Raw genomic sequence first — 12475 nt, forward strand, 5'->3', positions numbered from 1 at the left:
GGTAGTCTTTTGAAAGCAGGCAAAATTCCAGAGGGGGTCTGCAAAATGGACCAACAAATATCTACCGAAAAACTTGACAGGGTTACTGAAATCTCGGTAAAATCCAAAGTGTGCATTGAACTATCGTAACACCTTACAGTACGTTTTGAGGAGCAAAAATATGAAGTTTCTAAGATAAAAAAGGGGGGATGAAGGATCGGGTGAAAATACTATCAAAATTGATGCGAACAAGATACCAAAAAATATTTATGACAAAATTAGGTTTAAGTATTCATCGATTCTTTTCGCTTCAATATCGAAGGAAAGAAAATAATGTAAAAACTATATTGGAGCATATTGTTTGACCCAGTTCAAATATTTGGTTAACGGTGTGTAACCGCTTTCACTGTGACAGCCTTTGTATCCCCAACTCAATGCCCCTTCTACAATCCATTGACCTGAAGCAGACTTACACATCAGTGGACCTCCAGAATCACCTTTACATGCGTTTCCTTTTCCTTGGACACCAAAACCTGCTACGGTGTCGTATTTGCCGTGTTGTTCCATGATAGGGAGTCGTGCTTGTTGTAATTTATCAGGTCGGATTATTGGGCTGTATTGTGTTTGTCCCCAGCCTTTCAGAGTAAAAGAATTATAATATCAATCAATAAAAATATTTTTCTCATCTTATTTTGATGTGTGTGGGTGCAGTTAGACTCCCGGCCATCGAGCCTACCACCCACCTCAAAATAAGTTTTTTATTACATACTAGTTTCTGCGACAGTTTCAATATTCTCCTTTGGTCCTAGTAACTTTTGAATTTGTAACTAAACCAAAATGGCAAACCCGATTCTGATGAATACGTTTAAATTTTACGTTTTTAAAAGAAATTCCAAACTCAGAAATTAAATGAGTGCTCTTTGCGATTTTAACAAAAGAAGAATTCCTAAATAAGTGAGTTATAAACCGACCTAAGAAACGAAAAAAAAAAAACACGAAAAGGAAAATGATTAAAAAATACATCCGGGAAATTATACTCTTCAAAGTTTGTAAAATAACTGGCAAGTAATAGAACCTGTAATATTGAAGTACTAACCCTATGCAACAAAATTACACCCCCTTCTCACAGAGCCACTGTGACCCCTTCCCACTGAAAAAATATCGTGCCCTGTGGAAAATTATACTCTAATTTTTGTCCCAGCTAAAAATAATCAGATAAGCAAGTCATTACTGTAAAATATTGTGTTATTTATCCATCCCACTGAGTTTTGTGACTCTAAAACAATGGAATTCAAATCTACAGCCATAAAAAACATTGGAATATCAATCCCCGTTGAGTTTTGGTCCGATATTTTTACCCCGCTTGCTAAAAAATCCTACCGGATCTGTGAAAAGGGTATGTAAAATTTGAGTCTCAAAAGGAAATAATATCTCACCAGCAATATAACACCACGTGCCAACAGGTGGGTAATCGTTAAATCCTGATGGAAGACATGGTCTGTTAACTCGATCGTTGAATACGAATGGTCTCCTTAATTCGATCAAGGCAATATCAGCATAAAAATCACTTCTCCTGTAGTTTGGGTGCAATATGTATCTTTTAGCCCATTGTTTTTGTTGTGACCATTCCATAGCTTTGATGTTATGTGCGCCCGCTACTACGGCGATTGCTGTTGGGTTGTTATCGATGCAATGGCTCGCAGTCATAATCTATGGAAAGACGTTGTTGTGTTGGATTTAGATTTTTACACACTTTGTATACTTTTGTTGTGATTATATTAGACTTTATTTTCGTAAAGGAAGAAAAGTAGGAATGTTGAAATCACATTCCTATTATAGATAATGGTTGCACAAGTTAAGTTTGCATGGGAAATCCTTAATTAAATTTACCCAAGTCGGTGAAAGGATGGTACCACCACAGAAATGAAATCCACTGGAAGTTTGCAATGAGACAATCCATGGCCAAGCTCCTTGTGGTGCTTCAACTCCGTTCACAACACGACTTTGAGGAACTTTGGAAACTCCACATTGTCCCTGTGCATCTAAAAAAATGACGAAAATAACACGATAACAAAGATTTTCAAAATCTAAAAATTATAGTGGGGTAGGGAAGTTTTTATAAAATAATTGATAACGAGCATAAGACAAAAAATATATTTTGTCAAATTATTTTACATATTTATATTAACATAATATTTGGTCTGAAAATATTTAAAAAGCTTAGGAAAATGTTCTTCTTAATCATTGATATTTAAAATTCATCTTATAAATATTTCGCAAAATTTCATCGTTTTTGGGAGTCTCTTGTAAATGGTTTACTTACAAATTGCACTGATGATTGTTGCCAGGATCAATATAAAACGTAACGTGATTGATACTGTAGTTGGTTGTTGATTTGACAAGTCAAACAGTTTGTTCAAACCGAAGATTTGAATGTGAATTTTACATACAAAGTGAACCCTTTTTATATAGCATCATGTCTGACGAATATAGATTCTTGACTTTCTCTGAGAAGGAGGTTTTCAATCAATGTATAATGAGCGAAATATGGATTTCAGCTCTCCTACTCATGCAAATTATCTTCCTCGGAAGATTGCGAAATGATGTTCCTTTTATGTTGTAATCTGTATCTCCATAAAATGTTGCCCATCCTTGAACCTCTTATTCGGATTCGTCGGCATACCGGATAAGTGGGATGGGGGAACCCGGGAACCTAAAGTGGGAACCTAAATGAACACCTGAAAAGTGGGATGGGGGAACCCGGGAACCTAAAGTGGGAACCTAAATGACTACCTGAAAAGTGGGATGGGGGAACCCGGGAACCTAAAGTGGGAACCTAAATGACTACCGGAAAAGTGGGATGGGGGAACCTAAGTGGGAACCTAAGTTGTTTAATTATTAATAGAATTGAAATATTTTTCTTTAAAAACAAATATATAAAGAGTGCGGCCACACCAAATGATTTACCTCCGCTTATATAGACTACTTATATAGCTGTTGTCATAACAACAAATATTTTTATCGATCTTTTGATGTGACCACTCGAAAAAAAGGAAGAAAAAATCCTGAATTCGAGGAATCACCTGTTTTAATAAGCGAAAAATAAGACTTGCTCGATAGCAAGTCTTATCGTAGTTTAAGAAGAATTCCTTTATGTTTAAATAAATAGGTCTATTGAAAATGGCGATTTGTGTTTACTTTTCAAATTTTGAAAATTTTGAAAAGATGTGCCCATATTTTTTACCTGAAAAGTGGGATGGGGGAACCCGGGAACCTAAAGTGGGAACCTAAGTTGTTTAATTATTAATAGAATTGAAATATTTTTCTTTAAAAACAAATACATAAAGATAAGAAAGATATTATATGCAATGAAAGAAAAAACCTTTATCATAATAATAAGAACACCATTTATTTACTTTTTACATTACGGTTCGCAAACAATAATGTTGAAAATAAAACAAAGGGAATTTATTTATTCAATTAGCTCAAAAAAGCATGTTTATTTATCAGCAGTTTTATAGTGCATCTTTTTGAAAGGTTCTTTTTAGTAAATTGACTTAATTGACTTTAAACTTTAAACTTTAAACCGTCATATCTTCAAATCTAGAAGGAATTAGAAGTTCGTTCATAGCTCGATGGATAACTTAGAGCCTCTTCTTTCTTTTGCACGGATCTAATTTGCTTGAATACAGAATCTAGTGAAACATTATTTACGATCTAGTTTTTGTTCACTCTTGATGCAATACACATTGTTTTTTATTAGCAGCTCCAATTTTCGGGTCAGGGCTGGGGTCGCTTAGAATTTAACGGATTCTAGCTCGTTTTTCTTTCTGTACCAACCAAACAGTACAGCGTGTGAATACACTTCATTAATTAAAAATGTTTGATAGTAAAATAGAACATATTGCACGGCTTGCCACGTTTCAATACACACGAGCATAGATCCATGGGGGGGGGGCACTCAAGGTAAACGACCTACCGTACGTGCGGCCCTTTTTCCAAGCTTCCCAAAGTACACTGTAAGGGTGGAAATGAGCAAAAATGAGAATAAGTGCACTCTAAGGGTTTAAAATTTGGTCAAAGGACTGGCTTTTAGAATTTCATCTGAACAAGTGTCATGTTTTAACACTGGGTACATTTTGGAACATCAAATATGTCCATCCCTATACCATAGCAGGACTGTTCTAGAACATGTTGACCAAGAAAAAGATCTAGGAGTGATAATCGATAGTGACCTGACCTTTGAAGCCCATATATTCAGTAAAATCAAGAAAGCTAACTCTATCGTTGGCTTGATTAGCAGGAGCTTCGAATTTCTCTCACCAGATATGTTTCGAACGCTTTTCATTGCATTTGTCAGACCCCATTTGGAATATGCATATGTAGTATGGTCTCCAAGGCTAATCAAACATATCAATGCAATCGAGGGCGTCCAACGAAGAGCTACAAGGCTAGTTAGTTGCTATAGAAACTACTCATACGAAGATCGGCTACGACTCATCCATCTACCTAGCCTAAAGACCAGACGGCATGTGATATGGTGGAAGTTTTCAAGAACCACCACATTTTTGACGAGTCTATAAGATCAGAGAAATTTACTCCTCAAACACGACCACGACGTCAGCATGATTACGAGCTTCGAAGGAACTTTGCTAATGACGGTATGAGAGGCTAAAAAAACAACTCTCTTTTTTACAGAAGTTTGAAACCTTAGAATGATCTAGAAGAAGATATTGTTGAAGCACCATCCTTACAAGTCTTCAAAGAGCGTTTGATAAAAGAAAGGGAGAAGAAACTTCATAAAATGTAAAATCAAAAGTTCTGTTTCATAGAGGTCAATAAACCTGCGAAATATATTGCTATAAAAAAATAAATAAAAAAAAACAAGCAACATGCTGAATGGACCTACCTTGATCAATATCAGATAAAAGTAGGTATTCTACATATTTTACTATTGGTATTGAGCAAACACAATAAGTTTTAGAACAATGCAAAAACGTCTGATTTATTTTCTTTTATCATTGTGTAACTTGGTCGTCTTTTTTTGAAAATTTTATGACAAAAAAAAATTTTCCAAGAAAAATTACTTAAGCCAAATTTTAGGGTACCCTGCACTCCATCTTTCTGCCAAAAATCAGGAAAAACTAATGAAGCAATTTTGCACCAAGTCCAAAAAAAGACCTTATTTTTAGGTAGTTTTTGGCCCAAATTTGCGAAAATCCGTATTTGACGACGAAAAAAAATTTTCCGAAAAAAATTACTTCAGCCACATTTTAGGATGCCTTGCACTCTACCTTTCTGCCAAAAATCAGGAAAAACTAATGAAGCAATTTTGCACAAAGTCCAAAAAACCTTATTTTTAGGTAGTTTTTGGCCCAAATTTGCCCCCCAAAATTTTTTTTCAAAAATCGGGCTCCGTCACTTTTCAGGCATTGCTATTTTGTATCATTGTGCAAAAAATAAAAAAAAACTAATGAGCCAATCCCGAGAAAAGCTGCTAACAGGAAAATGGTAAAAGGGAATTTCCCCAAAAAAGCGAAAATCCGTATTTGACGACGAAAAAAAATTTTCCGAGAAAAATTACTTCAGCCACATTTTAGGGTACCTTGCACTCTATCTTTCTGCCAAAAATCAGGAAAAACTGATGAAGCAATTTTGCACAAAGTCCAAAAAACCTTATTTTTAGGTAGTTTTTGGCCCAAATTTGCGAAAATCCGTATTTGACGACGAAAAAAAATTTTCCGAGAAAAATTACTTCAGCCACATTTTAGGGTACCTTGCACTCTATCTTTCTGCCAAAAATCAGGAAAAACTAATGAAGCAATTTTGCACAAAGTCCAAAAAACCTTATTTTTAGGTAGTTTTTGGCCCAAATTTGCCCCCCAAAAATTTTTTTCAAAAATCGGGCTCCGTCACTTTTCAGGCATTGCCATTTTGTATCATTGTGCAAAAAATTAAAAAAAACTAATGAGCCAATCCCGAGAAAAGCTTGTAACAGACGAACGGACAACGGTCAAATTAAAGGACCTCCCGGTAGGTCCAAAAATAAAAAAAAATAAAAATTTAGGTTCCCACTTTAGGTTCCCAGGTTCCCCCATCCCATTTTTCAGGTGTTCATTTAGGTTCCCACTTTAGGTTCCCAGGTTCCCCCATCCCACCTTTCAGGTGTTTATTTAGGTTCCCACTTTAGGTTCCCGGGTTCCCCCATCCCACTTTTCAGGTAGTCATTTAGGTTCCCACTTTAGGTTCCCGGGTTCCCCCATCCCACTTATCCGGTATGCCCTAATTTGGGGGCATTAAAAAAGTACATTTGTCACCGAGGGATGAGAGGGGGCAAAAAGCGAACAAAAACGAACATTGGAAGGGAGGTTTAAAGAGGCCAGGGGGGCTAGTTTTGATCTTGATTTGATCGTTGTGTCTGTTTTGGCAAGGACGAAGTCTTTGAAATAATGATCTCTCGATTAGCGACATATATTTTAGGCTAGAAAAGCAAAAACACAAAACTAGTTTAGAACTATATACAAACTCGAAAGCTTAAGCTAAGGTGGATCAAAATATACCAGACCCATACCAGACTATATACAAACATGATAAATATGTGCAAAAACTATACTTACATTCGATAGTATGCCAAAAACAAGTGCACGATATGCAAAATCCAAAAATTTATACAAAAAGCTTAAAGCTCAAAACATTTTCGCTAAAAACATTTTCGCTAAAATATTTGAATTCAAGTTGAGAACGATATTCTCTGTCTATGCACGTTTTAAGACTTTGGGACACGAGAAGTTTTTTTCGCGTGGGGTGTTTTCAATGCAACATGCTCCACCCCATTTTTCTTTTAAAAACATTTGTGCTTCTCTCACTTTTGTCCCTAGGACAATGGAGCAAAATTAATTCGAATCAATTTTGCTCCATTGTCTCAGGGATAAGATCAGCGTGTCTTTTGCGTATTTCCCTCACTTTTTGTCCCACCAAACAAAAAAAAAGAAACCACGAGACACGCACTTTTTTTCTTGTGTTGCATTGCACTAGACGATGTTATCGTCCGTTACAGTGATAGTAAAGGCGGGAAAAATGGCGGTATGGCGTTATGGCGGTATACGGAAAAAAATCGGCGGGAGAGTTTCGAAGAAACGGACGATAACTCTTTGGCATAAAAAATGTTTTGCGGTTTTGGTTGGACTAACCAGTGAGACTGGTTAGTCGCTCCGTGGTGAAAACCGCCTAAGTTTAAAGGCCGAGCTTGGTTCAAACGATCAAAACACGCTGGTCACTGGGAAGAGACACAAGGACAAGATGGATCTATGGTTTTTCTGTGAAAATCCAGCCCATTATGGATTCTTTCTTCTTGGTTCATTTGTTTTATTGAGACTACAAGATAACTTAGTTTAAGGGAGTACTTTTTCCTCAAGTATGCTTCTGTAGAAGCTGTTTTAAAATGATTTTTCAACAAGTCTGCATACAGCAAAAAGACACAGAGAAACTAAAAGTAAGGTAAGTCAGTTTGTATATTTCTTATGAATCCTATGAATCACAGGCAGCGTTTCATTAGATATGTGAATACCCTCATATCTCCACTCTTAAAAAGTTATTTTCATCTGGTGTTAGCAGTTCTTTGACAACTTTGAAAAATGTCAAACAAAGTACTTATTGTCAATTGTGGACTTTAAAAGACTGCTTTTAACTTTTTGTTCTCGAGAACACTTTCACATTTTCTCATTTTGATTTGAATTGTCGAGAAGTTCAGTTACCTAGTCGTACCTGTAAAAATTATCAGATTATTATTTTAAATTTTCTAGGTAAGAATCAGAAATTCAGAAATAGGATGCAGGGAAAATTGCGAGAGTAGTTTGTTTGAAATATATTTGGCATCATGGGTGGTGGTTTATTTGGGTTTTTAAGAATTTCTTGCAGACTTTTACCTGTAAAAATTTCAATATTTAAAGTTTATTATTAATTGAGATTATAAATTTATTTCACTTCACGTCGTGGTTTAATTTGAGATTATAAGTTGGAATTATTTCACTTGACGTTCTGGTACAATTTGAGATTATAACTTGGAATATTTCACTTCACGTCGTGGTTTAATTTGGGATCATTATAAGTTGGAATATTTCACTTGACGTTCTGGTACAATTTGAGATTATGACTTGGAATATTTTACTTCACGTCGTAGTTTAATTAGGGATTATAAGTTGGAATATTTCACTTGACGTTCTGGTACAATTTGAGATTATAACTTGGAATATCTCACTTCACGTTGTGGTTTAATTTGGGATTATAACTTGGAATATTTCACTTGACGTCCTGGTACAATTTGAGATTATAACTTGGAATATTTCACTTCACGTCGTGGTTTAATTTGGGATTATAACTTGGATAACTAATTGGTACTTTTTCATTTTAAGCTAATTTCTGGGGATTTCTTAACTTTTCTCCTATTTCATCCTCATTTTTAATGTCTCTTTTTGGGTAGAAAGAAATTCAAGCTCAAATCAAAGTAAGATCAACATACTGCAAAGCTTACAAGCTGGAACTTTTTTACTTTTTCCCTGCAAAAGTTATCATAAGATTTTTCATCCACTACTGTAAAAATTTTTAAAACAGGAAAGTCACAAATTCGAATTTGCAAGTATTTATAAAACTGTCAATGATTTGTATACATATCCTTTGTCTTTGAGCAAAATGGTGGTGGGGAGAATATATTATAGCTTTTTATTTACATGGACCTTAATATATAAAAGGGGTAAATATAAGGATATAATCCTCAGGCAAAAAAACAACAACAAACATTGAAACAAACTTTACATGATTTGATGTTTTTTAAGAAATTTGTAAGGTGAAAGTTTAGATATCCTTGTTGCAAAGAAATTACAAACTTATTAAAGAAATGACTGCTCATAAAAATTTGTTATTCTAAGAAAAGAAATTGTAGTTCCAAGAAAATATAAAAGGAATAAAAGGGAGAGGGTATTCAAAAAGAAAGATATCATTTCTTGGAATCTCAGTTTCTTTCTCCCGCCTCTTTTTTTTTGTTTTGATTTTTTCGAATACCGAACACAGTTGGCCTCGCATACGGAAACTCCAATTCATACAATTTGAGCTGTTTTTGTATCTTGCGCCAAAATCGTATAGTCTAAGACTAGCAACTCTACCGACTGTAAACTCTTTTCGGCAAAAAAAAACCCGTTTGCGAATTTTCTTCGGCTTTGGGCTTTTTTCTTTGATAGTGATTCGTCTTAGACTATAACATAGTCTACATTGCACCAACGCGAACAAAAACTTCTTGTGTCCCCAAGCCTTTACAGTAGTAAAAAATCTAATTAAAAATGACAAAAGACGCACGATACGCATAACACAGAGAATTAAGATACTAATTAAATTTCCAAAACAATGTCTTTCTGCCGAATACTGTCACACTTTATTTACACCATACAGCTGAAATGTTCGCTTTCTAAAAGTATCCGTTTCTCCAATTGGGTTAAAATATCAACAGAGGACTAAATTTAACCAACACAATTCCCAAATTTCATTTTTGATAGCATGCCGAATTAAAGTCATGCCAACAGGTGTAAATTTAAGTATAAACTCATCTTTTTGGTTGATGTAGGTCAAAACAACTTATTCTCCATTCGAATTACAATTCACATTTTCGAATCCATCCGTTGTGCTGATTCGAATAGAATTTGACGGAAAGGAGAGAACTGTAAATGGTACGTTAGCTTTTGAAAAATAAAATTTATGCCAACAGGTGTAAATTTACGGTCTTTCAAATATAAGTACCAGACAAAGATGACAGCAAATTAACCCTTGTTATATACGATATATTACATTTTTAATTGAGTGGAGTGACTATAGTTGGCCATAGTTATACGTTTTGTTACTTTTCGATTCCCAGATACTCGAAAATTGAAGCTGGCATATTGAAATTCTTTATATAGATTTCATCAAAAGAAGTCAAAGTTGAAAGTCTTGCTAAGTGTTTCAAAGATGGGAAGTCGTTGCCATATTTGATCGGTACTGCTTTGAGTATAAACTCATTTTCTTGGTTGATGTAGGTCAAAACAACCTCTTCTCCATTCCAATTAGAATTTATATCCTGTATCCCACAACACATTGTGCTGATTCGAATAGCATTTGACTTCTGATGTGTTCTCAAATCAAAATATCTATGCTTATATATAACGTCTTCCAATTTTTGCTTACTGTAGGCTAACAGATATCGATCAAGCTTCTTGGATATACCATAAGTTTCAAATTCACGGTTGTGTGGATTCATTTCTTTTCTGAATTTATCTTCATTAATGGATTTTACAGTCATAAATTCACCTTTGTGAAGCTTAACTAGTTGTTTTCGGCCATCATCATTAGAATATGTCAAGTAGAAACCACCCTCATTTATGTCATCAGGTTTTACCATGAAAATGTTTTTGCCATACAGAGGATATTCATAACAAATATTCCCATCGAAATCATATTCCAATAATTTCATTGTGGATTCGAAACCAGCGTAAATCTTTTCGCCAGCTAAATAAATCATGGGAGCTTTTTCAAATATGCTTGTATCAATGGTGACATTTTTATGATGTTTTGTACTCTCCACAGTCATGTACACTACATCAATCCGACAATGTTTTTGTTTATATGTTCGCTTGTCTAGATTGATAGCTTTTACGAAAAATATATTCCCATTTTGGTTTCTACACCAAGCATTGTAACGCACAAAGTTATATTTCTCTTCGCCATAGTCTATTGACAAATCCGGCTTCCTACTTTCATCAATGGTTAAAAGGTAATCGTTTTTCGTCAGAACGTCAAACAAGGAATAATGATAGATATCCACAACTAACTTGCGAGTCCATTTTCCAGGCACCCGAAGCCAATTTGCAACGGTATGGACCAAGTTGGTGCTATACGGATCGAAATGTGTTTCCCTATTTCTTTTAACACCATTTTCTTCAATTTCATTCACTTTTGTACTCGCAATAAATTCTTTTGAAGTTCATTTTGATCGAAATACACGATATGGATTTTGATTTCAGGGTGTTCTTGAAATATAAGATAATACTGACCAGTAGCTTCAAATCCTTGCGTCAACTTGTTCAAATAGTCATTACCTTGCATTGATGAATAATCTCCAACTTGATTGACAGTTCTGATCCTTCTTTTCTTTGATGAACTTGCCATGGTATGAACATTGATTTAGGTTTCGATATTGATGCCATTATGTTTTTACCAAGGCGGTTTTCAAAGTTATCTTCTTCAACGACTATCGACTATCGACTGATATGTGATAAATATTCCGCCAACTGTAGAGATTTCTTCAAGAAATGTTTTATGAATCACAGCTTCTTCTTTTTTTTCGTTATTCTCTGAAAATTCAGATGAAAAACACATTTGAAGTTGTGAATGAAGAATAATGTAAAATTTTCTAAATAGTATTTTTCTAAGCATTGTTTTCTTAAATGAATTTAAGAAAAGTTACTATATAGCGTCAATAGATGAAATAAATAAATGATTTAGGGTATTTAAGGGGTAGGGGGCAGAAGCGTGGTGGGTCGACTAAAAGTCAGGAGAAAACCGGTGAGGCGATTTTGAGTTTGGCGATTATACGAGCGAAGCGAGCACGAAAACTTTGGGGTATTTTTCTCTTGTTGGCCGAAAACTGCCATAACTAAGGTGTAAAAAAGCAGAGGGGCGACGAAATTGGTAATATGAACCATTTGTATTTCGGTGCCCCCCCCCCCAAAAAAAAAAAAAATCGGCCGCTGGGGGGGGGGGGGGCCTTGAGTGAATTGGGAAAAAAATTGAGCGAATGCGTGAATTGAAGGTCTGCTGGGGGAAGGCTCATCAGGTAGTGTCTGTTTGCCGAACAGGCTAGAAAAAGGCTAAAGTCAATGAGAGATTCAAATTTAAAGTGATCCTTCTCTGTCAACCACATGAAGTAATGTCTCCATTAAATCCTCTACGAAATGTAAATAGGGAAGTAATTTAGAAGCACCAACCATAGCGTAATAATAATCAAAACAAAAACACAAACAACGTCTGTCTGTCAATAATTTTTTTATAAGAACAAAACAAAAGTTAAGTGACTGAGTTTGCATATTCTAATGTGTCAATGGAATATATTTTTCTGAATGATCAAAAACAAAACCTTTAAATCTTTATAAACCGTCATGTATTTCAACGTATTTTCAGAGCACTAGTTTTGGACTTTGGACTGGCTTTTTAATTACAAAAACAGCACTGGTTTCCAAGTTTATCCTTATAATAAATAAAACAAGTTGTTTGAAATTTATCCCGATTATGACTAAGGTGTCAAGTTTGTCTGACGGACGCAAAAATTTTGATATAGCGAATAAAATTTTAGCATAATAAATGATTTGATAATATTCGTTGTTGAGAGTGATTTAACCACTACAAGATCCAAAATATGCGAGGGAACATTTGTAGAGTAAAGTTAACTTTCATTGTTTTTGTTCATTGGCTGTTC

General features: G+C 34.9%; 1 protein-coding gene across 1 annotated transcript; it reads right to left on the minus strand.

The window, feature by feature from the left end:
- Positions 1-306: 306 nt before the first annotated feature.
- LOC136805152 (chymotrypsinogen A-like) lies at positions 307-2629 on the minus strand. The gene is made up of 5 exons (XM_067061715.1): positions 2547-2629; positions 2303-2439; positions 1870-2021; positions 1416-1689; positions 307-614 (listed from the first exon to the last, which is right to left on the minus strand). Exons 1-5 carry the CDS (start codon positions 2627-2629, stop codon positions 322-324), a joined length of 939 nt encoding a protein of 312 aa, XP_066917816.1. The 3' UTR covers positions 307-321.
- Positions 2630-12475: the final 9846 nt, after the last annotated feature.

This window comes from Clytia hemisphaerica, unplaced genomic scaffold, assembly GCF_902728285.1.
Source record: "Clytia hemisphaerica strain Z4C2 unplaced genomic scaffold, Clytia hemisphaerica genome assembly, whole genome shotgun sequence".
Lineage (NCBI taxonomy): Eukaryota > Metazoa > Cnidaria > Hydrozoa > Leptothecata > Clytiidae > Clytia > Clytia hemisphaerica.

What these genes read in the sequence shown, in the direction of transcription:
- LOC136805152 (XM_067061715.1), bottom strand. Translation starts at nt 2,629, where the DNA reads ATGGGCAACATTTTATGGAGATACAGATTACAACATAAAAGGAACATC. An exon ending in GAGGAAGATAATTTGCATGA is followed by an intron (nt 2,440 to 2,546) that starts GTAGGAGAGCTG and finishes CTATATAAAAAG; the next exon opens with GGTTCACTTTGTATGTAAAA. An exon ending in AACAATCATCAGTGCAATTT is followed by an intron (nt 2,022 to 2,302) that starts GTAAGTAAACCA and finishes TCATTTTTTTAG; the next exon opens with ATGCACAGGGACAATGTGGA.